This window comes from Mytilus galloprovincialis, chromosome 4, assembly GCF_965363235.1.
Source record: "Mytilus galloprovincialis chromosome 4, xbMytGall1.hap1.1, whole genome shotgun sequence".
Classification (NCBI taxonomy): domain Eukaryota; kingdom Metazoa; phylum Mollusca; class Bivalvia; order Mytilida; family Mytilidae; genus Mytilus; species Mytilus galloprovincialis.
In genome coordinates, this window is record NC_134841.1 from 77,866,348 (window position 1) to 77,894,047 (window position 27,700).

Here is a 27,700-nt window from a genome sequence, read left to right on the forward strand (position 1 = left end):
AACTTAAAATATAAACTATCGTTTAAATCATCATTTAATTTGAAAGATTTAAGCGGTCCTTCGTTAAATTCAATATTGGCTAAAGGTAGACCGTCAGTTTTAGCCTCTAAAAGTTTCCCGATTAAATCTGGCCTCTGGTATCAGTTTGTGTTCCTTGTGACCATTTATTTCCCGTTCTACTGTTTGGCACGTATTTGCCACTGTTTCTCATTTCTTGGAACTTTCTGCAATCTTTTTTGTAATGTCCTTTAATTCAACAAAAGAAGGCAGGTAGCTTCTGATTTAAAACTTGGTTTATGTTGGGACTGCTTATTTTCAATTTTTGCTAATCTGTCAATAATACTATTCATGTGTTTTTCAGGACCCTCTTCATCGTCTGATATACTTGACTGCATTCGTAATGCAGCTCGGCTATTAAATTTCCTCCTATGTCCCGAATTAAACGCTTCAAATTCTAGGCCCATTCTTACACTGTCGTCTATAGAATTTGGCTTACCCTGAAATATTGCTCATTCTAAATCAGCGTCATTCAAAGAATCTATAAAACAGTCTCTGGCTAACTGTTCTCTTTTATACTTCTATCGGAGCAGTTGGATAAGCTAACCTAGTTACTCTCTTAATGTCTTGGGCAAGTTCGGGCAATGACTGATCTTTATTTCTACTTTTACCCTTCATTAGGGCTCTATACAATTCTGCTTGATTGCTCGGTTGAAACCGTGAGGTGAGTGCTGCACCTGAATGTGCGTAGCTTCGTCTTAAATCTGGCCTCAAATCACTCAAAATAGCTTGTGCCGACCCTCTGAGGCATGTAGCCAACTGTAAAGCTTTTGTATTTTCGTCCCATCCATTAATTTCAGCGATCATTTCAAAATGTACAATGTAGTCTTGCCAACTACCCAAACAATCGTAAGTTGCCGCTGCTTTCTTATTACCCCCTGCATACGCACTATTACTGTTATGAGCAAAATTAGTCAAAGGATGTGTCCTTAAATTATTTTCATTATTTGTTACATTAGAACCCTGGCAAAACCCTTGATTATCGCGATAACCAAGTATGTCCTCGTACCCTGATACTATCCTGGAAGACTCCCGTGTATGGCAATTGCACTCTATGGGATCTTCCGTACCAGTGCGGAACTTCCATGGATTAACCCGCCTGCCTCCGAATTGCATGCATTGGTCCATTGGGGACCATGGGAGATACCCTGCAAAAACGTGCACCCTCTACGTCCATAGGGACTTGGCCCTTAGTGAAAACTGGACTCGAGAAATTTTCACGCTGATGGGAAAAACGCTGATCACCAAAACGTTCTTGTACGGATGAGTCAGCAAAATAACCTGAAAATTTATCTCCCCTTCCATGGGATACCTGCTGATTGACAGTGCACTCGCGAGTCACTGAACCAGCGGCGGTTCCATCTCCTGAAGCCGCCCCGCCATTAGTTTCCTCCATTAAAATTAAATTATCTGCATTTTTGTTTGGTCGAATATTGCCCTAACTTGTCTTTCATCTCTCATTTTCACCCGCCCCTGTACTTCTGGGGTAGCGTCAATAAAATCATGCTGTACAGATGTGGGTAGTCTTGATCCCTGGGCACGTCCTTCTGGCATTAATTCTGCTTCTGGAGTTAGCAAGTGGTCAGATTTATCTGTGCCTGTCCTGTCCAGTCCAGTGTATTATTTTGTTCTGCCATGATCAGTTATACTTAGTGTCGGGTCCGTTAAGATAGCTTCTTTTCTATTGAAACTATCCCACCGCTGCAAGAAATGTAACGGGCCGGGGGAGGGGTGTAGTGTGTATTTTCTGTCTGTAAATATTACAGATTTTTGTTTAGATACAGCTACACTGCATGTCAGCTGGATAATGTAGTTTAATATAACTGGATAGCTGTTATACACTGGAACTATTGTCTAGGATACTGTCAGCAGATGATATCTTGTTTTAGTTTGTTTTCGTAATTCGTTTGACAAATATAGATTTGGGAGAGGGGTCTTTGTAAATCCTATCTCTTAACGACTACGGAATAACCCAAGCGAACTCATAAAAATGTAATGCAAATATAAAATTTATAACTCTTTTAATTTAGTAATAAATAATATTGGCAATAACAATCAGATGTAAACAATATTAACAATTATATTAATATTTAAAACCTCTGTCTGCTCCAACTGCCTATGCCTATATAGAAATAATAGTGATTCAGCAAAATACTTCTCTGGAATCTATTGTAGCTAAAACGGGCAAAACGGGAAAAGCTCAGATTAGGAACAAAGAAATATGGACATAAGACACATTCAATTATAATACAGACAATAATGTAGACAACTTGAACCTCGAAAATATATATACCCAAGAATTATACTCGATAATTCAGCGGAAACTAAAACGACAACTATTACTTTAAACTTTTCTGACCAAAAAATAAAACAACTCAGCGTTACTAACAACAATAATTAAAAATAAGGAAAAAGCGTCAAACTGACTGACAACAATAATTATCTCGAATTTCAGCTTTAACTCTGTTTTACTATTTCTCTTTAAAATTAATCAGGAAATGATTTCAGGAAATTCAGCAAAAATAAACTCTGCAATTAAAACTTCCTCTATAGAAAGTTAAAAGGGCCCATGAGGTAGAATTAGCTCTAAAATCATAGGATTTAACGTGCATACTATTCAGAAGTTCTTCATTAGAAGAATTGTAAGCTAATTGAATAGTTTTACAGATCCAGGTTAAATGGCTTAGCAGACATATCTTGTTTTCTTTTGTTAATAGGAATAAATAAGATGGATTTTGAGGAAGTTCGAAGACTCAGTGTTCCGGAGATATAAAAGTGAGACTCGGATAGGAAAGGGTACTTTAGCACTTGAATCATCAGGTAGGGCTGGAATTACTTTCGGTTCTTAACCTCTGTCTGGAATTGAATTTTTAACTAAAAAAAAAAGCTGGAACCGTTGACAGAGTAACAGATGACCTATCCCTATTAAAATGAAGGCAGTAAGAGGCTAAGGCAACACTTATGTGATAAACACTTGATTTCAACCTTTTTAGCAGGTTCAAAAGGGTGGGTTTTTGAAACTGATGAAACTACACTCAAATTCCAAGACGGGAGTTAAACTCTCTCTCTCTAGTGCGTTCAAGAGTAAAATTCTGAGCTTAAAGGAGATGAATTCATTATTACCAAAGTCTGGACCTTTAGAAGGTTGAATCTTCCTAGAAATAAATGATCTATGAACTTTTAATAGTTGAAGGGACTAATTCTTTCTCTTCAAAAAGATGGATCAGAAAGTCTGCCAGTTGTTGTACAGATATTTGGAAAGGATCAATTTCCTTCTTAATACACCATCCACTGAAGTTTGTTCACTTTGCATAATAGACGGTGTTAGTGGAATCTCTAACTGCTCGGGAGAGATGTCTGACTGCGCATTCAGAAACACCTCTATCCTTGATGCTATCCCTAAGAGAAGCCACGCAAACATATGTAGCTTCTCATGATTGGGATTAAGAATATTGCCCTTAAATTTGGATAGAAGGTAGTGTCGTACTGGTATAACTGGTGGACGAACACAAGACAGATGGGGAAGATCTGGAAATAAGGCTTGTTTGGGTCAAGCTAGAGCAATAAGAATGATAAACCCTTGGTCTGCATGGAGATCTCCCGAAGAAGTTCAGACAGAAATCTGAACGGAGGGAAGCGAAAGCAAATATTCCGTTCCAAGTAACAAGCATGCAGTCTACTACGTAGGCTTTCGGATCTGGTACAGGAGACATGAGCACTTGAACTTTGTAATTGAGGCTTGTTGCAAACAGGTCTCCACGAGGAGACCCCCACTGAAGTGTTATTGCCTAAATTACTGATTCGAGAAGTTCCCACTCTGCATTGACTTGGGTAAGTGTCCTGGACAGACTATCTGCCAACACCAGTTTCCCTGGGACATGACGAACGACAATCTGTAGATGAAGGTGATTGCAAAGAAGGAGGATTTCTCTTGCTAAAAGAAACAGATCGTTACAATGGGTTTCCTCCTTGGTTCCGGAAGTAAGCCAACGCTGTGCTGTTCTGATGCTAGAACCAGAGATTTGTTCTGCATTCGGGGATGAAAATGAGACAGTGCCAGAAGAACTGCCTCCATATCTAGTATGTTGATTTATTCCTTCAAAAGATCTGGAGTTAACCATCCCGAAACTGAATGACCTTCCAGATAAGCTCTCCAACTGAAGTGAACAGAGTCTAGTTCGGAACTGGAGAGGACAGAAGTTGGCCTCTCAAACGTTTGCTTGAGAAGTTCACCAAACCAATTGAGGATACAGTTCCTGATAAATGATTGGTACTTGAAATTCCCAATCCTGGGTAACTTGGGGGAGGGGGTGGAACTATGCCCTGATGAGTTAAGCAATGTTCGCCTAGGATAATAAAGTCCTGAGACGGAATCAGGTCTTACTTTTTCCAAGAGATCAGAAACCCTAGAGAGAGGAGCAATCTGATGACATCGGTATTGAGATAGAGTTTCTCGATGGAAAGTTTTTTTTATCAGTGAATCGTTCAAATAAGAATGAATCTGAATAGAATGTGAATGAAGGTGATTTTATGGCTACCTGCATGAGTTTGGTAAAGGCTAGTGGTGCAGTTGACAGACTAAAAGGGAGAGCAGCTCTGAATGGTTAACCCCTTTGTTTTAAACAAACCGAAGGAATTAGGCAAACTGGAACATGAAAATTAGCGTCCGTCAGATCCAGTGATGTTGTCCACAGACCGGGATGAATAGAAGCTCTGATTGAACGATTGGTCTCCATTTTGAAATGGGGATTAATTATGTAAGAATTGAGGATAGACAAATCGATGACTGGTCTCATTCCTCCTGTCTTCTTCGAAACAAGGAAGTCGAATTTAGAGACGAGAATTGAAACTGGATCTATTGAAGATACAAGGATTTCTTCCACTGCCCTATTTGTCTAAAAAGTCTACTTCGGTTGACATGAGAGGAATCTTCTGTGGATCTTTAGTATTAGACAGTGGGATAGGAACAGAAGAAAGAGGAGGTTGTTCCTTCTCTGAATTGAAGAATCAATCCCCCTCGAGTTACTGACAGAACCCAACAATGAGGTAATGTTTGTCCATTTTGTTTTGGGGGGGCTGAGTTAACTTCCCCCTGCTGAGGAGTATTGTAGTACATCTTTGGATTGGGTTCTGACAGTAACGTACAAGGGGACAACTCCATAGGAAGAGCGATTGGCCCTCTTGTCGCCTTCTTAAAACTGTTTGGTTTAGACCTAGGGATTGAAGCCTTCTAATGACCACCTTTATTACCTCATCATTAGTCCCCACTCCTCTTCTCTTGAGAAATATTAGATGAGCCTCTAACGAAAGAATAACTACCTCGTTTAGAATTATTTCCAAAAAGAGATACATTAACCTTCACTGGAGCTGGGATTTGACTGAGATGCTTTTGTACCCCATTAATAAGCAGCCTGGAAATCTTGTCATCTAAAGGAGACTTCATTAAAGCATCCTTACGATAAACCTTTGCTTTATCCAAAATTTCAGCTCTTTTCAATAAACTAAAGTTGGCTATAGAACCCATAATCAACAATTGAGAGGCAACCAAAGCCTTGTCCACCTGTAAGAGAAAAGACTTGGCGTCTGGTGGAAGAGCAGAGACTTTGAGTACTGGAGCAACTGCAGCTAAAACGTGTTCTGCAGTGTCTAAAACATTAGCGGCATTCCTGAGAAGGTTCTCTGTTTTGGACCAAATAGTCTGAGAGAGACGCAGTCCGTCGGCAGGTTTAGAAATAATCGAAGATTATAAAGCCTTGTCAAATTTAGGTACCAATTTACCCAGGTAAAGTTAAACATTTCATAATCTTTTGAAAGGAACTGCGAAAAATGGATGATATAAAGGCATGTTTTTATGGGCACAGGTCATCAATTTTCTCAATGGATAATATTTTTTTTTATTTAGGGCTTTCCGGCTGTCAGACTTGCGCAGACGTTAAACATACTTTTTGCAATACAAATCTAACAGACATAGAAAAAAAATGTAATTGCACGTGCTCGTTGTGTGTCTATATTTATGTTTATATCAGGTTATATGATCGTCGACAGTCTTCGGAGGACGTCTCAATGGTTCTGAAACTGAATGTGTACGTTGCAGGGCCAGTATATGACATCAGTGGCAACTGCATGGAGAGAGGCACTGGAAAATTAGTCCAACGCTTTGAGAGCAACCGAAGTCTTAAACCTCTGAATTGATTCAATTGGTTAATTTGATGATGCCTCTAGGCAAACATACACTCGACGTGTTGCTATATTATACAGTCCATGCATTGATAATTGTTTATTTTAGACTTTTTTGTAGTTTGGAATCAAATATGAGATTTTTTTAGTTAAATCAACGTAAAAATAATTATGACGTCTTGAAAAGCTATTTTAATTTTTTTTTTCTGTGAAGGTGTCACAGAAATAGGTTAAATTGGTTCAGATAATTTGGCACATAACGATGTCCCTTTGAAAAATCAGCTTGAGAAAATAATCTGTGAATATTTTTTTTACCATTTTTTTTTAAGAATACTATACACAAAACTTTTGCAAAGTATTAAAAGAGTTCTTAAATTTTACATTTAGATCCACCATTAATGGAACCGTTAATACCGGGAATGCGTTACGTTTGCGGAAACGGTGTCATGTTCTAGGTTTTTCCTAAAGCAAGGGACGTCACCCTGTATTTTGGCGAAATATGTCATTTCAGGTCATTTTGACTAATGACTTTTTATAAATCTTACATCTATAAATAGGAAACTAGGACCAAGAATTTTCCATACTATAAAAATCCGTTGAAGGACACAATTGAAAGATAAAAAATGGATGATACAGATTTACCTGTTACAATATCCGTTAGTTTTATCAATGATAATTTGTTAATAATTTTAGATTTAACATTTAATACTTTCATTTCAAACTGTTAAATCATTGAGGCTTAACATACGTTGGCTATTAATTCTGGGTGTCAAAATCGCATGCAGGTCAATGTAAATTTACAGTAACCCATTCCCAATCCAATAAATGCAGATTTGTGTTCTAAAGTGTAAACCTCACAAGTCTTATAGTCAAGTAACAGAGTTAAGTGCAAGATTGCAACGATGTCTTATGGCTTGGATCTATTCTCAAATTCATATGCTCAAATGTTCTTTTTGCTCTAAATGTGATTTGCTTTCGCTATAGATTGTTTAATTATTAATTCTAAACCAGGCTAAAACAAGATTTACCAATCAACAAAATCAAAGATATTCAATTCAACAAACATTGACAAAGATTCAAATACTAATACTTTGCAAAACAATCGAAGATTGGATACTTAGTGTGTGCATCCTTCAGGTTGTCAATGGACTTTGGTTTGAAATTTCAGATTGATAGTATTGGTTTTATCCAATCTTTGATTGTTTTGCAAAATACCAATCTGAAATTTCAAAACAAAATCCATTGACAACCTCAAGGATGCACACACTAAAGAAGTTCTCCTTAAAAGTTTCTCTTACCTTAGCTAAATGTGTAAATGGTTATCTTAATAATTAGAATAGGATATTTATTGACTTTAAAAAGTGTTGTGTATTTTGTGTACTAACATTGAATTTCTTCAATTTACAGATGCGTTCCATCAGTGACTATTTTATTTGCTCAATATGTATGTGTTCAATGAAAGAGACACACATGACAAAATGTGGCCACAGATATTGTGTGAAGTGTATACAAGAATGGGTGGATAGAAGGCACAAATGTCCGTGCTGTAACACACAACTAGACAAAGATCAGCTCATTAAAGACCACCAGTATGATAGTCTTATTGGTAAGTGATGACTATCTAAAATTTCCATTCTAAAAATAGGAAGCAGGACAAGTCGCCCCACTGGCAATTCGCCCCACACCTAGTCGCCCCACTTTTTCACCAACTCGCCCCACTTTAAAAAAAAACGCCCCAACCTGGATCACCAACTCGCCCCACTTTTTAAAAAATCGCCCCACATGTGAAGTTGGTTAAATCATGTTTAATATTACTCCTGCCAACTCGCCCCACTTAATGGAAAACGGTAATATTTAGATATAAATTAAAATATAAAAACTCGCCCCACTTAAAAATAATTTTCGTATTATTTCAACTATGCAGAAGAAAAGAACAAAAAAAAAAGGAAGCCTTTCAAACATTCTCATAAGTGGGACCAATTGGAAAGCCAACACACATTTCAGTTTAATTATTTTATTCGTAAGTGGGGCTAGTTTGTAGCCTTTAACTCTATTCATACTTGTACTATATTCATAAGTGGGGCTAGTTGACATTCACGTTACCGAAATATTAATACTCACTTCTTACTGCTATATTAAAAAAAAAGGAATAATATAAGAAGTTTCTATAAGGTTTTCAATGGGATAGCAAATAAGTGGGGCGAGTTGGCAGGCGTAATATTTACGGAATAACATCTTTTTCCATAAGTGGGACGAGTTGGCATTAATACATTCATCCTGGTTAATAATATATTAATCTAGATATTATCGTTTTCTTTCAAGTGGGGCGAGTTTATTAACCAGGAATCTGGATGAATGTATTAATGCCAACTATATTAATCTAGATATTATCGTTTTCTATAAGTGGGGCGAGTTTGCAGGAGTAATGTTTACGGAATTTAAGTTATATACAACGGGATAACATCTTTTTCCATGAGTGGGGCGAGTTGGCTTTACTACATTCATCCTGGTTAATAATATGTTAATCTAGATTTTATCGTTTTCCATTCAGTGGGGCGAGTTTTCAGGAGTAATATTAACGGGATTTAACACATTTCACAAGTGGGCGATTTTTTAAAAAGTGGGGCGAGTTGGTGATCCAGGTTGGGGCGGTTTTTTTAAAAGTGGGGCGACTAGGAGTGGGGCGACTTGCCAATGGGGCGACTTGTCATGGATTCCTAAAAATAATTAACAAGCTTTTTATTAAGACATTGTTAATTTCTTATTTGTTAACAAAAATGCTACTCAGCACATTATAGTACTTTTATTAACCAGGAAAAAATTATTAAATATCCATGAATTACTGCCTAAATTTGATAAAGCCTTTTGCATTGATGCTGCATTAAGAAATAACCAATGAATCATTAACCTCAAAACAACAGATAAAGAGCAAGTACACATGATAATGTTATTTTTTTCGAAAAATATTTATAATGAATCACCTTATGAGACATTTTCACAGGTGATTGGTTACTTGTTAAATTTTAGTGGTGTGATTCAGTTTTCTGTAATTTAACAAACCCTAACTGACCATTTCCATTGCACCTTCACCTATTCTGTTTTTATTTCATAACTCTGCTGCACAAATGGTCAAAGTCATGAGTCAATTATTTAAAAAGTTACATGTTCAATACCATTACACATGAAACAACTCTTGAAAAAGTCACATGTTCAATGTCAATTATTAATCAGATTTTTGTGTTTCAATTTTATAATTGTTTTTTTTCACTTTGAGACATACATGTACTGTAATTGTTTTGTAATAAATGATTGTCAAAGATTTTTCCTTTCCTAAAATTCAAAGAATTACTGATAAAGATTACATATATATTTGAACATCATGAACATAGAAGATTAAAATGTCAATCATTTCTCTACTTTTAGGAGCTATACTTAAAGAAAAAGAGAAATCTGAAGAAACTTATTTTGAATCACTCATTTACTCCAGTTCAGGTAATTTATCGTTTACATGTTCTCCTGGATAATATTGTTGCCATAGATAACTTGAGGCTATCCTTCAAAAAATAACAAGGAAATGTTCAGAAATGTGCCTTTATTTATGCACATTCTAGTTCCAATTTATGACTGTTTTTTAAATGAAATTTAGCCAGTTTTCGGTGCTTCATTAGATCACAATTAACAATTCCTATTTATTTTAATCCCCCCATCATGGGGGAGGGGGCATTAAATTTTACACTTGTCCGTACATCCCAAAGTTGCTTACCGTTTTCTAACTTTAGTTTGCCTCAACCAATTGTCATGAAACTTATACACAATGCTTATTACCACTAAATACAGATCAAGTTTGAATGTTGGTGGCATCACTTTTACTGCTCTAGAGTTATGACCCTTTACAAATGGAATAATTGCTTAATTGTTTGTTTCAGTTCTCCAACTTTTATCTACTTACTTCAATTATAGTTCTGCTGAGCCACTAGATAATCAATTTTTATGGCTTTTTTATGTTGGATTGTGTGGCCTCATGATGTTTAAGATGTTCTCAATGAGACCATGTTCAATACAGTGAAAAATCTAATCTGATGATATCAAGTACTTTTGGTTTGAAACTCAAAGACATAGATGAGGATAGACACTCAATAATACTATACAAAGTTCATAATCACAATAAGAAGGCTTTTCTGATTCTTTTGAAAGTCTGGAATTTTTTATTTTTGTTTTATTCAAGCAGAATTTCATGATAACACAAATCAATATTCAAATCAGATGCACATTTTTTTGTCATTATATTTGATAAATAACATTGTAAGACTCACCAGCTTAGTTCAATGCATACTCAATATGAATTAATGATTTTTTTCTTTTCAGGTGAAAATTGTATAAAAATGGAAGATATAAAATTATCACCTATTGAGGCTGTTTTCAAAAGTAAGTTATTTGTATCCTGGTTCTTAAAGGAATGGGTTAATCTTGTTTAATATGTCTATTGCATTAGTACTTTCCCTTTATTGAAAATTTATATATTATGAGTTGATCAACACAAGGCCTTGATGAGGTTGAAATCTGAACATGAACATGTCCACATGAAGTATAGAAAGCTATGCTTATGTGTGATAAAATTGAAAATGGAAATGGGGAATGTGCCAAAGTGACCATATGGAGATGTGGTGTGATTACCAATGAATTTAAAAATAAATACATTTATGGAGTTATGTCCCTTGGAAATATCAATAATAAAAAATCCCATTGCATTTGGTCTGAAGCCTTTATTTTCTAAATGACAAAATTTTCTTGGTGACCTTCTGCTGTTGTTTTTTTCAATGGTCGGGTTGTTTTCTCTTTGGCACATTCCCCATTTCTATTCTCAATTTTATCACACATAAGCATAACTTTCTATACTTCATGTGGACATGTTCATGTTCAGATTCCACCCTCATCAAGGCCGTGTGTTGATCAACTCATAATGAATTTATATGAAATTTTGGTAGCATTATTCTCAGAAATTACAAATCCGAGCTTCATGAAATTTGTTGTCAAGCTTCATGTGAGCTATACAGTAGGAGGATGCATTATTAGATTCATTATGAAAATATGGAGATGTGGTGTGATTGCCAAAGAATTTAAAAATAAATACATTTATGGAGTTATGTCCCTTGGAAATATCAATAATAAAAAATCCCATTGCATTTGGTCTGAAGCCTTTATTTTCTAAGATATTTATAAAAAGTTGAAATAAACAACATAAAAATGTTTTTTTCAGTTATTGCCCTTTAAATGTCTTGATTCAATTGAATATGTGCAATGTGGGCCCATAGTAACTCTGTTCTTTTATTTTATTTAATATATAACAGCTTTTGAAACCTGATTGATAGTCCATTTTGTCATTTTGACAATAAAATATGAAAAAGAAGATGAGGTTTGATTGCCAATGAAACAACTATAAGTATTCCTGTGTCAAATATGTTCTTATATCAGCATTTTTATGGCACAATCTGTAAAAATCTTGATGTATTTCAGATCATTTGAAGGACAATTTAGGAGCACATGAAAAATGTCTTCAGGTAAGAATTACATTTTTATTTTTCTAAAATTATCTATCTCTCAATTTTAATTTTAATTATTCATTGAATGATAATAAATATCCAAAACTGGCTAGATTTTAAGTGTATGTTTGTATCTGTTATTGTTGGTGTCCCATGTCAAAATTATGTTTTGTCAAGTTAGTTAACCATGAAGTTATAATAACATCAACTTGACACTTACTACAAATGTTATTTATGATGTGACCTGTTTAAGTTATATGCCAAAATACAGTTTTGACCCTGAATTATCAGTTCATTGATTTGTGATCATGTGGAAATCAGAAAATTCTCAGATTAAAGTTTCGGCTTTAGGTTACAAGTTTGATATCAAGTCTTTGTCACACTACACATGTTCATCTTTACATGTTTTCATGGTTCACAGAACATGGTCATATGATAAGGAGAGTGATGCATGGTGGCCTACGTACGCATATTTTTTATACCTTCAGATATTGATAATACTTTAGTTACATTAGCATGATAAGTATAATCATGAGAGGGTCAGATCTTTTCAGTCTCAAGATTATTATTTACTGTGTGAGTTACATATCAAAGTGTTTCTATATTTGTGTCTTATAAGATACAATTGTATTTTTCAGACACTTAAGAAACAGCTACATACAAGATTAAAGAAATTAGAACAGGAAGCACAATCGGCTAGGGAAGAACTTAAAACACAGGGTTTATTTCAAACAGGTATTTTGATATTGTATAGTAGTTCAGGGCTGTTCCATAAAAACACACATGGGACCCAGGGAAGGCTCTACAAAATTTCAACTATTTGGGTGTCGTCTATGTTTTTGCAAAGTGGAAATGTAACTTAACTTTCAATATGCCTCTAGAGATAGTTACCCCATTTTAAAGGACCTTCGCTGGGTACCATGTATGTTTTTTAATTGAACAGCCCTCTGGCAAAATTTAACTATTACTTGTGTTTTTTGGCTACCTTGATGTGTTCCAACAATAAATGTTGTCAAAGATATTGCCTCAAAATAAAGTGAAAACAAGTAGAAAATATATAGTTCCTTACATTTTAAACTATTTTATTCACATTAAAAGTCAATGTAATAGAAAAGAATAACTATTCCGAGAATTTAGAAAAATATTTAACTTGTGACAGAAGAACATGATTATTTGCTCATGTGTTAGGTAAATTCCTGAATTATGGATTTGCTAGTTCACTCTTTTGATATTATAAGTTGTTTATTTCTGTAATTAGTTCCTATATAATCATTTGAAAAAATTTTGCTTTATTCGTCATAAATATTTTTATATTGGCATTATTAAAATTTTTGCTTTTAGTTCTATATAGCTCAAATTAAATATTGGAAATGAATGTTGTGTAGTTTGAGAACAACCATTTTTTTTAATACTTTTTACAGATTTAGATCAAGAAAAAGGAAAAATAGACAACAATTTGACCAATCATAAGGCAGAATTGGAAAAGGAATTTGAGTCATGTTCTCAACTTATTGCTCAGGCTTATGACAAGTATGTGTTCTAGAAAATCTACTATAAAACCACAAATTGTTGATTAAAGCTTCAACACTATCTACTTGAAAATACAAATAAAATGATAATTATACATGTACTCCAGTATTTGATAAGATAAGTTGAGGACAGTCCGACTTGTGTTACAAATTGATTTTTATGACCCATTTATGGGCATTATGTTTTCTGGTCTGTGCGTCCGTCCTTTCTTTCGTTATTCTGTCCGTCTGTCAAGCTTTAGTCGATTAAAGTTTTTGGTTGAGGTTATTTTTGATGAAGTTGAAGTCCAATCTACTTGAAACTTAGTACACATGTTCCCTATGATATGGCCTTTTTAATTATAATGGGAAATTAGAGAATTTTTCACATTTTCACAGTCCATTGAACATAGAAAATGATAGTGTGGATGGGGCATCCATGTTCTTTGGACACATTCTTGTTTCAAAGAGCTGTCAGATGAGCTGAAAAATGGAAATTTAATATTAGATTCTTATGGTCTCTTTTCATTGTAATAAAGTAAAATTGCCTTATCTGTCACCTTGTTTCAGCTGTCACCTGACTCTAATGGTCATTTTCAGATCCTCCCAAACGTTTTCTCTATATAATTAACCTCTTTTCAGCGGTTACCTGTCTAACAAACTCAGTGGTCACTTATTTATATTTTTTAACTACCAAAATGTAATGATAACGAAAAGTTAATGTGTTCAGTACTAAGGTCAGAATAAGTATTTCAATCTGTTTGCAAGCAAGATTGTGCAAAACTAATAATAGGTCAAAGTATTTCTCTATGAATATTAAGAATTTTGAATGTTTTCTTCAAATTAAGAGCACCAGAATCTGTTATTTTTTGTTTGTCTGCTCCACAAACAATATAACTCTACCAATTGAAAACTCTTAAACAATTTGTCCTAAAAATATTAATCCAGACCATGTGAGATGTCAGAATCAGATTTTTTTTGGAACCTCATTTTAAAGATCACGCTCGAGTGGTCACAATAGATACGCCCCATCAGTGACTGCTTACAGATTTGACTGTACATATTAACTTCAAGAACAATTAAAAACAATCTGACACTTTGATGTTGTGTCTTGAAATACAGGATTTATTTGCATAGGCTGAGGGGATCAATTTATGGTTCAGTTTTAAGAGCTACCCTTAATAAATATGAAGATAGTTATAAATCATAACTGTACTGAGATGATAATAACAGACCTTTCTTTCTCTGGGAATGTTAAAAAATAAGATGAAAATAAGTTTAAATTAACAATCTCTGAAAGTGTTTATCATTGTGCAGGTAGTCAGCTCTGTTGCATTCTAAATTTAAATATAAAGGATGTGGTATGATAACCAATGAAACAACTCTCCATCCAAATAACAAGGTGTAAACAGTAAACAATTATACATCAAAGTATGGCCTTCAACACCGAGCCTTGGCTCACACTGAACATCAAGCAGATGCATGATTAACTATTCTAATTAGCAAAAGATTATAACTCCTGCGTGGGAGATTTGATTCACAAAATTCATACAAAGTATTTTAGGCTCCTGTTGCTTTTTTGAGTTGTCACCTATTTATTCATTTAGTGCTTAACTGTTTCTTTGCAACAAGTATAGTATCTTGATATTGACACTTGAGAAAGAAGGAAAATCATGCTTCAATTGCTTAAACAAATTATCACTTATATGAATAGAAATCTTATGAAATTTAAAAATGACATTAAAGACTTTCTTATTACCTTTCAGGCATTTAACAGAACACATACCTAAGCTATCAGTATTACCTGTAAAAATAACTATCAACGTACTACCTAAAGATCTGAAGATATCCGATGTAGTGTTTGCACCTACAGATAGGTAATGTTTAGAATAGAATGGGTACAGTTTACAAATGTGCTTCTACTAATTGTAATTGAATCTGACATTGCTTTTGTTTCAATGTAGAGGTTGAAAATGTTTCACTTGACATTTTGTTCTGCATCTGCTTAGTATTTCACACAGGCAAATTAAAAAAATGGAATGATTTATAAAACAGGTTTCCTTAAAAAAATCAACCACACTCTACTATTTGGACCCCCTCCTACCATCAGGTGACATAAATTGACATTTTTATTGATAGAAAGTGCCTCTTATTGTTGAAAGTACCAATATCAAAAAAAATCTGGGAGAATGATTAATCTGGGAGAATGATTTTATATAGATTGATCATAGACAATTTTACATCAATGACATTGATTTATAAAATTTGACATATACAAAAGGCTGTGTGATTTCACCTTTACTTCATCCAAATAAACAATATAAGTAGTAACCTATATCTGACCATAGATTTTGCTTAAATTAAGGGATAGAAGTTGTTAACTTTAATGTTTTAGACAAGTTAAACGTTTTAAAGTAGGTTATAAGAATTGATAAATACATTGTATTAAAGATCTATAAAAAAAAACATTTTTCAACATAGTTTGCTTAACAACATTATACAAATTTTCAAGAGTAAGAGTTGATTTTCATTTATCTTTGTAATTTACAGGACAAAACCTCGAGTAATAGGAGCAGTAGAGGGTGCCATGTCTGCTAACAAAGACAAATTAGTCAAATGGCCAGAGGATGTTCAGTTTATATTATTTGGGTAAGACCTATAGAATAATGAAGATTGATATTTTATATTTTATAATTTTGTACTTTGGGTGCTTCCCAGTGTCAAACCAAGAAAACACCTTATATGTTGGGTTGGGGATTGTCATTGGTGGTAGGTTGTAAATATTTTAGTGAAACATCACCATTAATCCTGGTATGAAGTGTTCACATGTTCAACAGTACCATTGCAACTTTTGAGAGACAAAAAAACCTAAGACATCTACAGGTGAACATAAAGCCTTCAACAATAGAAAGTTTCTGACTGAACAATTTGTCATTTTCTAATTTGGAGCAGAGCCTAGAAAAGGACTTAAAATAGACTATTAAAGATCTTACCTGAACACAATTATCTAAATGGTTACACACATTAAGATATAACCAATGATAACCACTAAAGAGTTTATATCTTAGAACAGATACATAAAAATGTGGTTGTGTAAAACATTTTTCAATGCTCTATAATCCTCTCAATAATTAATACCTTTTAATGCTCTTATTCTCCCAATAAACTAAAAAATTTGAAAAGTTAATCAAAGAACATATACTAAAGGAATTGTGTGTAAAAATAGAATAAAAAGTAACATTTTAGGTGCAAATTAACAAACAATATGAGTGTAGTCAAAAGTATACATATGTACACATATGGATATAACATTATGTTTATAAGTTATGCCTTCAAAAAGGCAGTTTGGAACCACTAATTTATGATGGCAATGATTGACATTCTTCAGACCATTTGCAAAATGCAATCAGCATGAAACAGAGAAAATAGTTCAGGAAGTGTTACAGAACGGTGTTACCTATCCTGACGTCACAGTATTAGACAGCCAATCAATGCCTGTTTTACATCAAAGCATGGTAAGAAAGCCTACTATTGACCTCTTATTGCCACTGTTATTATTATCAAATGAAATAGTTGGTCTGTTGCTTCAACTTTCAGTTTGTTTATAAAAGAGTAAGGGTATTAAGGCCCCCCTTTTGGCCCAAGAAAATAAAATGTTGGACAACCATTTCAAATTATGACATAATATTAGAAATGAATACGATTAAGAAATAAATTGAAAAACTCTAATGACGTCACAATTACATCATAATAAATATTGTTTTTACAAAAATGATGAAAAATACAGAATTTATGCAGTTTTCTGTCCTTCTTTCCATTGAGGAAATATCGTGCGCAGCCAAGAAACAACAAAATAATTTAAGAGAAGCTTTGTTTTTACTTTTACTTTACTTCTCACCAATTATAAAGTTGTTTCTTGCGGGCGCACACACTTTTCCAATCTAAATATTATTCACAATTTGATGAAAAACAAGGAAAATCAAGAAATTTTACAAAATATGCAAATTTTGACATGGTTTGTTGCCATGGTTACCTGTTCAATGTGAAATTTGTTTTTATTTTCTGAATACCTTGTACCTTAGTCTAGTTTGGACGAATTTACAAATATGTATGATGGCTTGTAAATTTGCTGTAATATTTGGGCCAAATTAGGGCCTTATTGCCCATACTCATTTGTGAAATTACATCTGTATTTTCTTTGAGTTGATCCCTATAATTTAATTGTAAAGGGAATAGAGTGAGAAATGTTAATAAGTGTCTTGGAATGTTTTGATGTTATTTCCATACCTAAAATAAATTATACCTAACCATTTTAGACTTGTCACATGTCTGCTAATAAATTATTGCCCTCTTTTTTTTTATAGCAGATTTGAATTGACAATGTTCACCTTTTAACAACAAACCTTCACAATGTTACAAAAACAAAAAGAAATGGTCAAATTAACTACCACTTGATATAAAATGTAAAGCACAAAAAGTCAAATAAAACTAAAACACAGGTTAACGCAGCTTAAAAAAATCAATGGTTCTGTTGTGATTCTGTATATTTTGTTTGGATTTGGTAAACTCTTAAAAGGTGAGATTATTAAGTATACTTTTTGATTTCAGTCACCAGGAAGTGAAATAGTGATATTTGGAGAAGTAAAGTTTGAAAGTGATCTACCAAAGAAATGTTTTGCTGGTCTGTACAAAAAGGAAGAAGATCAGATAGTGGACTACTTCATATGCCAATCATGTAATTTCAAATGTAAGAAAATTGAGTTTTTGCGACTCAGATGTTTGCATTAGTTTTATGACATCTTTCTGTCATTGTCCTCCATCTATTTCTATATGATGAAGATGTGAGGTACAAATCATTGAAACAGAAACTCAAAATCAAAAGTCCACCAAAGTAAAAATCTTAAGGTCATCATACATATGGTCAAGTGAGAAGAGTGTACTGTGACCTATAGTTGTTAATTTCTGCATTATTTGGTCTCTTGTGAAGAGTTGTCTCATTGGCAATCGTACCACATTTTCTTTTTTATATGACAACAAAATATATTATGGTGAAGCGAGAAGTGTATGACTAAGTCAAACTTATTTATGAATTTTCAAAAGGTAGAAAACTTGAGAATCATAACTTCTTTTGAGATTTCTCACTTGTTACTTGTACATATACGTCTGGCAAGGTTACACTTCTTTTTGTGAAAATCAATTAGCCTTTAATTAGTTTGATCAGTGGAAGAGCAAATAAAACCAAAAAATGCAGGTTAAAGACAAACCAAGACAAAATGCTAATCAAAAATCAAACTATGTACAAGGTTTAAAAAAAACAATGAAGCAAATTTTAAAAAAACAAGAACAAGGCGAAAAAAAACTCAGACAATGAACAATTAACAAGTAATAAAAAAAACAGTGAACAAAGTTAAAAAAAAAATCTAACAATGAGAAAGTCTTACATAAACAAACATTGAAAAGGTGTCTTCCCGATTGTCCCACTTTTTGAAATTACAGGTAAAAAGATAATGAAATTTTGTGGGACAATCGGGAATATGTTTGTAGAACAACTGGGAAGTTTAGATGTGGGACAATTGGGAACTGTTTTTATAATGATTAATTTGTTTTTATAGCGTGTTGCAGTTAATCAAAGGTTACTAATCGATGTAACTTATAAAATATGAACAAAATAAGAACAAATAATAATATTTACATATTTTATTTTGCTCATAGTAGGTACAATTGAAGTATCATATAATATAATATGAAGTCTTTTAAGTATCATATAATATAATATGAAGTCTTTTAAGTATCATATAATATAATATGAAGTCTTTTAAAAAATTAAATAATTTTTAGTCTGAAATGCATATTTTTTTTAATTATTTTTTATTGGCTTTGAACTAGCAGTCAGTACTGCGAGTGCTCACAGATCTGTACTTAGTGTCTTTGTTGTGGTGATGTCCCAAGCCAGGAGCCTGTAAGTGAGTGGTTGTCGTTTGTTGCCGTGTAACATATTTGTTTTTCGATCATTATTTTGTACATGGATTATGCCATTAGTTTTCTCGTTATACATTAGTCATTTTGGGGCCTTTTGTAGCTATGTGACTATGGGATTTGCTCGCTGTTGAAGGCCGTATGGTGACCTATAGTTGTTAATTTCTGTGTCATTTGGTCTCTTTGGGAGAGTTGTCTCATTGACAATCATACCACATCTTCTTATTTCTTATGGAAGTCTGGCTCTTCTTTATAATTGGTGAAGAGTCTTGTTGACTGCAAAAACAATGGGAAAATTGGAAAAACAACCTTTAATAGTGATTCTTGGAAAGGCTGATCTGGAAAACTTCTAGACAGCAGCAAATTTAGAGAAAATAGATGGGGGTACAAGAAATGATTTTACCAGAAGCATGTGCATCCCATATAAAAAAAAAAAAAATCAAATTTCTCAAATGTGTATTTTTTCAATCAATTATAACAAAAAAGTTGAAATAATAAGATTTGTGTTCTAAAAAAAGAGAAAATTCCAAAATTTACAAATTGACAGAATGGTCAATTTGACACAAAAAAAGCAATAAAATTTTATAAAACTTTCTTATATTAACACCTACTTCTAGTTTTTTTTAAAGTTAGATCTATTCAGATTGGTCCACTCTATCTTTATTGAAAGTATGAAAAAAATAAAGTTTAATTGTGAAACTGTGATTTTTTTTCATGATAATAGCCCAAAAATGGATAACATTTGATAAAAACTGAGAAAATCATCAGAATTGGGTACTTTCAAATGGCTGTAGCAAAAATAAGTGCACCACCATATGATTTTCGTCACCAACTAGTTTTCTAGAGTCATATATAAACCCAAAAAATCAGGTTCAGAAAAAAAGTTTAATTCAAGACCTTAAAAGATCTATTTCATAAATCAGAAATATTATATTTTTTTTAATCAAAAGTGTATCAATCTAATGATTTAAAAAACATATTTTTTATACTTTTATAAAATTAATATTAAATGTGCAATAATCAATTCTTGTTTATTTAGCAAAACAAACAACAGTTACCTTGTTTATCTAAGAACATTTTACTACATAACATAATGTGGGACAATCAGAACTTTTCATGTGGGACAATCAGAACTCTAAAATTTTAAAAAGTGGGACAATCGGGAATAAACCATTGAAAAAGGATTAAAAAAATTCAGTTATACTTGTATAACAGAAAGTCAAATTACAACTTAAAAAAAGATAATGTTTAATTGCTAAAAGTATATACTTGCTTTTTTAAATCCAATATATCAGTTGTTATCGCTATTTTGTGCATTTTTCCTTTGATCTTTTTTTGTGATAATTTTGTATATCATGCCACTCGCTTGAGATGGAAAATTATCGCTAGAAACTAAGGAGGCAAGTGGCGTTTCTTATGAAATTGACATGAAATTGACAATGTCGTCATAGCATCATAAGTAAAATAGAGATAAACAGATTATCATCAGTCATCTCAACTTGATTGCTTTTCTCGTTTAGATGATCAATGATAATCTATAATTATACTATGGATTTCACATTAAAACTTCATACCAGTAATCAATGTTCTAATGACATAGTGTGTGGTATTTATGTTAGAAATCCAAATAAAGTCACTTTAGTTTTATTGAATTTTTAACATTTTGAACATGGGTCTCATCATTAGGCATCTGTCTTTATCTATTGTGTAGGATTTTTTTTAATTTCTTTCAGGGATATGCAGAAGTTGCATGGAAGTTTGTCATAAAGGTAAAACATTCAAATGTATTTTAATAATATATAAGCTGTGTCATACATTATGCAAATAAATACCAATACATTTATTAACCTGTTTATGTTGAAAAATCTCTATGCAAAATCTGTAACTGTTTGATATTTGAGTTGCTATAAGAACCATGCAAAACAGACCAAAATTCATCTTTTATTTTGTAATTGAATGTTCCTATATCAATCAACGTCTTATACATGTACATGTACTAGTATACATGCACTTGCATAACATCTATTTATATCCCACACAGCTTAGATGTTAATTACAGGTTAAAATAATCTTTCCTTTGGCAAATGTGCACTTTTTCATTACTTTAAAATTTTGCCTTCAAAAGGACATGTTATAATATACAATTATTTTATGAAGGTAATGGCAATTGGGATATCTTGCCTGGCACATTTGATTGCAATTTATATGGTGAGGTTCTTCATCCTCAAAATTAAACTGTATAAGCTTATGGAATATTATTATAGATGTGTCCCTTGAAAGTGTTCAAATCAACAAAATTAATATTTTCAAGAGGAGATCTTGCTTTTAAGCTTATTGGCAAAAGATCCTTCATGTTGATATTACCAATGATTGTTAAATGTAGAATATTGGTAAAACCATGGTTAGCTGGGTTCAGGATTGTGTCCCCTTTGTGAGTAATCTTTTTTTTCTCTCTCGATATTTATGATAATTTATGGAAAAACTGTTGTCACCATTCCATACAATGTATTTTGTATTTTTCAGGACACGTGATCCAACCATACATTATGAATTTTCATCCATCATGGTGAGTATTTTTAGATTTCTATTAAAACTATGGATATATGCCACTCTTTGAACGAATGGTGTGAAATAATGAAAGGTCAGTGTTGAATATTTTAAACAAAACAAAACTAGAGGCTCTAAAGAGCCTGTGTCGCTCACCTTGGTCTATGTGAATATTAAAGGAAGCAGATGGATTCATGACAAAATTGTGTTTTGGTGATGGTGATGTGTTTGTACATCTTACTTTACTGAACATTCTTGCTGCTTAAAATTATCTCTATCTATAATGAACTTGGCCCATTAGTTTCAGTGGAAAATGTTAGTAAAAATTTACAAATTTTATGAAAATTGTTAAAAATTGACTATAAAGAACAATAACTCCTAAGGGGGTCAATTGACCATTTCGGTCATGTTGACTAATTAGTAAATCTTACTTTGCTGAACATTATTGTTGTTTACAGTTTATCTCTATCAATAATAATATTCAAGATAATGACCAAAAACAGCAAAATTTCCTTATAACTAACAATTCAGGGTCAGCAACCCAACAACGGGTTGTCCGATTCATCTAAAAATTTCAGAGCAGATAAATGTTGACCTGATAAACAATTTTACCCCGTGTCAGATTTGCTCTAAATGCTTTGGGTTTTGAGTTATAAGCCAAAAACTGCATTTTACCCCATGTTCTATTTTTAGCCATAGTGGCCATCTTGGTTGGATGGCCGGGTCACCGGACACATTTTTCAAACTACTAACCCAAAAGATGATTGTGGCCAAGTTTGGATTAATTTGGCCGAGTAGTTTCAGAGGAGAAGATTTTTGTAAAAGATTACTAAGATTTACGAAAAATGGTTAAAAATTGACTATAAAGGGCAATAACTCCTAAAGGGGTCAACTGACCATTTCAGTCATGTTGACTTATTTGTAAATCTTACTTTGCTGAACATTATTGCTGTTTACAGTTTATCTCTGTCTATAATAATATTCATGATAATAACCAAAAAAAGAAAAATTTCCTTAAAATTACTAATTCAGGGCCAGCAACCCAACAACGGGTTGTCCGATTCATCTGAAAATTTCAGGGCAGATAGATCTTGAACTGATAAACAATTTTACCCATGTCAGATTTGTTCTAAATGCTTTGGGTTTTGAGTTATAAGCCAAAAACTGCATTTTACCCCATGTTCTATTTTTAGCCATGGCGGCCATCTTGGTTTGATGGCCGGGTCACCGGACACATTTTTCAAAATACTAACCCAAAAGATGATTGTGGCCAAGTTTGGATTAATTTGGCCCAGTAGTTTCAGAGGAGAAGATTTTTGTAAAATATTACTAAGATTTACGAAAAATGGTTAAAAATTGACTATAAAGGGCAATAACTCCTAAAGGGGTCAACTGACCATTTCAGTCATGTTGACTTATTTGTAAATCTTACTTTGCTGAACATTATTGCTGTTTACTGTTTATCTCTATCTATAATAATATTCAAGATAATAACCAAAAACAGCAAAATTTCCTTAAAATTACTAATTCAGGGGCAGCAACCCAACAACGGGTTATCCAATTCATCTGAAAATTTTAGGGCAGATAGATCTTCACCTGTTTAACAATTCTACCCCATGTCAGATTTGCTCTAAATGCTTTGGTTTTTGAGTTATAAGCCAAAAACTGCATTTTACCCCTATGTTCTATTTTTAGCCATGGCGGCCATCTTGGTTGGTTGGCGGGGTCACCGGACACATTTTTTAAACTAGATACCCCAATGATGATTGTGGCCAAGTTTGATTAAATTTGGCTTAGTAGTTTCAGAGGAGAAGATTTTTGTAAAAGTTAACGACGACGGACGCAGGACGACGACGGACGCAGGACGACGCGGGACGCCGGACGCCGGACGCAAAGTGATGGGAAAAGGTCACTTGGCCCTTCGGGCCAGGTGAGCTAAAAACTGGTACTGTTTGGGGTAATGTAATGAACTGCTACAAATACTTTTTATGCAAATTCGGTATTTGCTTTGTCAATGTATCATGTTCATATAGTTCTTTGAAGTAGAATTCCTTAATATGGATTTAAGAAAAATGTCCTGCTCTTCGTCACTTTTAACCTACTTTGCAGAATCTACCTATTGTTAATTTGTTCTACTCCTGAGTATACATGAAATGAATGACACTGGATAATAATCAAGCAACAATTAACCAATCAATCCAAACAGAGTACCTGTCATTGTCTAAAAAATTTAATATGATATAAGCATAAAACTTCACCTCAAAATATCACGTTTATAACTGTATCAATGCTAAACGTATTCACTGACACAAAAGATAAAAATGACAGATATACAAGTGTTTATAGACGCATTTCATTGTAATTCCCCTGATATTTTTTTAAATTCTCTTCTCTGTGTTGTTTTTTATCAGGAGCTTTAATTATAAAGGTTCTGGTTTAATAAATTAACACATGTAGTTTCTTCATTGAATTTGTTCAACAATATTCAACATGCAAAATTTACTCATAAAAAATAAACTGTTTTGTTCGGTGTTTTAAAAAACATTTCAAATTCTTAAATTTGTTACCTCCATTCAATGGTAAAGATCATGGAATTATATAATCCAAGTTTTTACTCACTGCTATCAGACTCAGTTTTCTTTCACTTTTCAAAACAGTGTTTAGAGATTCACTTTTAAAATATTAGTTGTTTTATACACCATTCACATAATGGTGTTTTATGGGTTGATTTGAGCATCAGTAGTGAGTAGACAAAATGCATTTCTGGTCCAAAATAAGTTTCATATCCGGTATTTATAACTGGCATTATTGATTCACGTAATAAATGAATTTGTACACTTGGGCCACACCAATTTAAATTCTTGTTCTACGGATTTTTGGACTCCAAAATTTGGGGCGAGCGAGCGATTTGAAAATTTTAATAAAAAGATATTTTATTTGCAAATTTTTGAGGCGAAGCTTGAAAAGTAGAGGCGAGCGATTATAATTTTTTTTGGTAAACATAAAATAGTAGGTTTTGACAGTATTAAAACTTGATTTATCACTTGTACATTGACATTTCTTTAATTTCTGAAGTATTGTTTCCCTGTTCACGAAGAAATAATTAAATCTGGTCTATGTATGTGTGACTAACAATGAGATAATTCTCCATCCAAGTCATATTCAGTTTGGGAGCAACTCCTTGATGTTATAAATTTATCCCTTTTACATGTACATGTTTTATGAGGGATCAATATAAGTTATAATATATTTGTTTGTACAAAGGGCTCATATTTTCTCAAACAACTATATATCTATCTGGTATTTTAAAAATGGCCAAAACATGTCCAAGAATTTTTGTAATATTCCTGTACTTTAACCATGTTAACACATTTACTTAAACAGTTTAATATTATTCAAAATAAGTGGACCCCTCTTTTAAAGTTGTTTAAAATATGATGTAACTTTCCTCTTTTTGAGTACAAATTTCTAAGTTTTCAAAGGTTTTGTATAGAAGAACTAAACCAATCCTTGGTATTTCTATTTTCTTTTCTACATCAGTAAAAATGCATGACCCCTTGTCTGAGGGAGGGTTGTTCTCAACCTGATAATAGCAAACACAGGTCAAGGTATGGCCTTTTACACAGGGCTTTGATACAGACCAAACAGCAAGCTAAAAAGGACCCCAAAATTATTAGCGTACACAATTCGAACAGGAAAACCAACGATCTAATTTATATATCCGAACGGGAAAATACCAATGAACAACATCAACAAACGATGCTGAACGACAGGCCCCTGAATCAATCAGGACAGGTGCATTAACATGCAGCGGCTATGGATAGTTTTGTGTAGCCAGCATACAATATAATTGCAGTTGAAGGCAAATCCTTCAGAAGTTCTTTGTACTTTATTCTAACAACGAACTTTTTTGATGGGGAATATAAGTAAGGGGGAAAGAAACCAATTTTTTGTTCTTAAAAGGTATTTCCGCTGTCATAAATTTATATCGGAGCACTCCCGCTTTGGATAAATAGGTTTCATGCTAAAACAAATATTCTCACAGATATTTACACAGTGTGGTGGGGTGCTTTAATGTTTAAAATTGTTATATATACAGGTTACACTGTGATTTTAAAAACAGATGTTGATATCTTTTTATAATATTTACAAAAAAAACGATGTGGGAAATGGACATGATTACATTTCCGGATGCGGGAAGCGGGAACATAAAAAAAAATAAAAAAACTCTGTTTTGAAAAAAATAGGTGCGGGCTGGTCCATCGAACAAGGATTCAAATTGGTGTGGCCTTGACAGGATATGTTTTGTGTTTATATTTGGTATGATTATTCTATGATATAAGAATAAATTATAAATTTCTTTTAACAGTAATATAAGCAATATTATTTTATTTTCAGGGCTTGTTGTTACTGTCCGAAGAACAAGAAATGTATAATAAGAGAATAGAGACATGTAAAAATGACCATAACATACCTGTGATATATACATAATAACTATTTTTATCTGGACATTTTATAATATAATCTCACAATATCATTTTGTTATTCCTGTTTTTATTCCAGATCAAAAAGGAATCTAATCTATATATGTGAAATATAATTGCTATGTCAACTTGCAATCAAGGTTATGAATGAAATGAAGCAGTGAAATATGCATTTATTTGTTAGTTGAAACTAATGTAAAGATCTTCTTTGAACACAAAAGAAGGATCTGTATGCCAATTTTTCACAAAAAAGAAGGATCTGTATGCCAATTTTTCACACAAAAGAAGGATCTGTATGCCAATTTTTCACACAAAAGAAGGATCTGTATGCCAATTTTTCACACAAAAGAAGGATCTGTATGCCAATTTTTCACAAGTTTGAATATTGAGTACTTAATTTAATCCACTGAAGCTCATGTAAATTGAGACAAAGATCAATGTCCAATCTAGCAAGGATAAAGATATTTTCCGGGCCTTGTGTTCATTTATCCAGGTCCCATTTCATTTTACACACATTAAAAATGTTTTGGTTCATTATTTCTCAAATACTATTGAACACAACAACTTCATATTTTGTCACCAGTTGAACTGTTATTATTTGCAACATGTGTGCACTTTTGGAATGTTTCAAAGACCATCTTCTTGTTTATCTATTGGTCCGAGACCACAATTGTCGTCCCTTGATTTTTGTTGTCCACGAATATAGTTCCTAGTGTTGACAGTGGGTTACTTGCCAATATTTTTTATACCCCTTCCAAATTTATTTCTCCATGTTTTATGCCTCAAATTGCAAGAAGGGGGATGAAATTACACTGTAAAAAAATTTGGGTCCAGAGTTTTAAAGGAAAGTAGTGATTTGGTCCAGCTGAAAAACGTTTAAAAAAAAAATTCAGAAGCTGTCAACAGATTTCAAGATGCCCTAAATATAAAATTGTCCATATTTTGAGTTAGAGCCAATGAAGTTTTCTATAATTTTGATATAATTTGTCCCAAAAGTAGTACAACACACTGTAAAAATTTCATTGAGAAAGCTCAGGTTGGATTTTTTTAATTTTCATTTATGTTCTAAAAGAAATGCACTACAAAATAATTGTGGTGTCGGACCTAAGAGGTGAATTCAGTAAATATAGAATCTGTACTTTGACAATTTCCCTAAATGATTGACAGTGTCAATTTGTCAAATAGCATGCAACTAAAGGATTTAAACTTTTATTTTATAGAATTTTTGTAAAAATGACCAATTTTGGCATTTTATTGTCAAAATAGGCATGTTATAGCTTTTTCAATGTTGATGCATAAATGGCATTCTGACTTTCTATCTGACAGGTTTTCTTGTGTCAATATTTGTGTTTCTATGCCTTTATTCAGTTCTATTACTTATTTATGAACTCTGAATCTACAGAAAAGAAGA

General features: G+C 33.0%; 1 protein-coding gene across 1 annotated transcript; it reads left to right on the forward strand.

The window, feature by feature from the left end:
- Window positions 1–6,710: 6,710 nt before the first annotated feature.
- On the forward strand, window positions 6,711–26,391 carry LOC143073008 (uncharacterized). The gene is made up of 14 exons (XM_076248220.1): window positions 6,711–6,890; window positions 7,642–7,840; window positions 9,658–9,726; window positions 10,600–10,659; window positions 11,749–11,792; window positions 12,413–12,509; window positions 13,196–13,304; window positions 15,049–15,159; window positions 15,833–15,931; window positions 16,671–16,797; window positions 17,891–18,029; window positions 20,992–21,027; window positions 21,782–21,824; window positions 26,204–26,391. Exons 1-14 carry the CDS (start codon window positions 6,858–6,860, stop codon window positions 26,250–26,252), a joined length of 1,215 nt encoding a protein of 404 aa, XP_076104335.1. The 5' UTR covers window positions 6,711–6,857; the 3' UTR covers window positions 26,253–26,391.
- Window positions 26,392–27,700: the final 1,309 nt, after the last annotated feature.

Bases quoted from the DNA above. Each gene is read 5' to 3' on its own strand.
- LOC143073008 (XM_076248220.1), top strand. From the start codon at position 6,858: ATGGATGATACAGATTTACCTGTTACAATATCC. The intron at 10,660-11,748 runs GTAAGTTATTTG...GATGTATTTCAG, and splicing joins TATTGAGGCTGTTTTCAAAA to ATCATTTGAAGGACAATTTA. The intron at 18,030-20,991 runs GTAAGAAAATTG...AATTTCTTTCAG, and splicing joins CCAATCATGTAATTTCAAAT to GGATATGCAGAAGTTGCATG.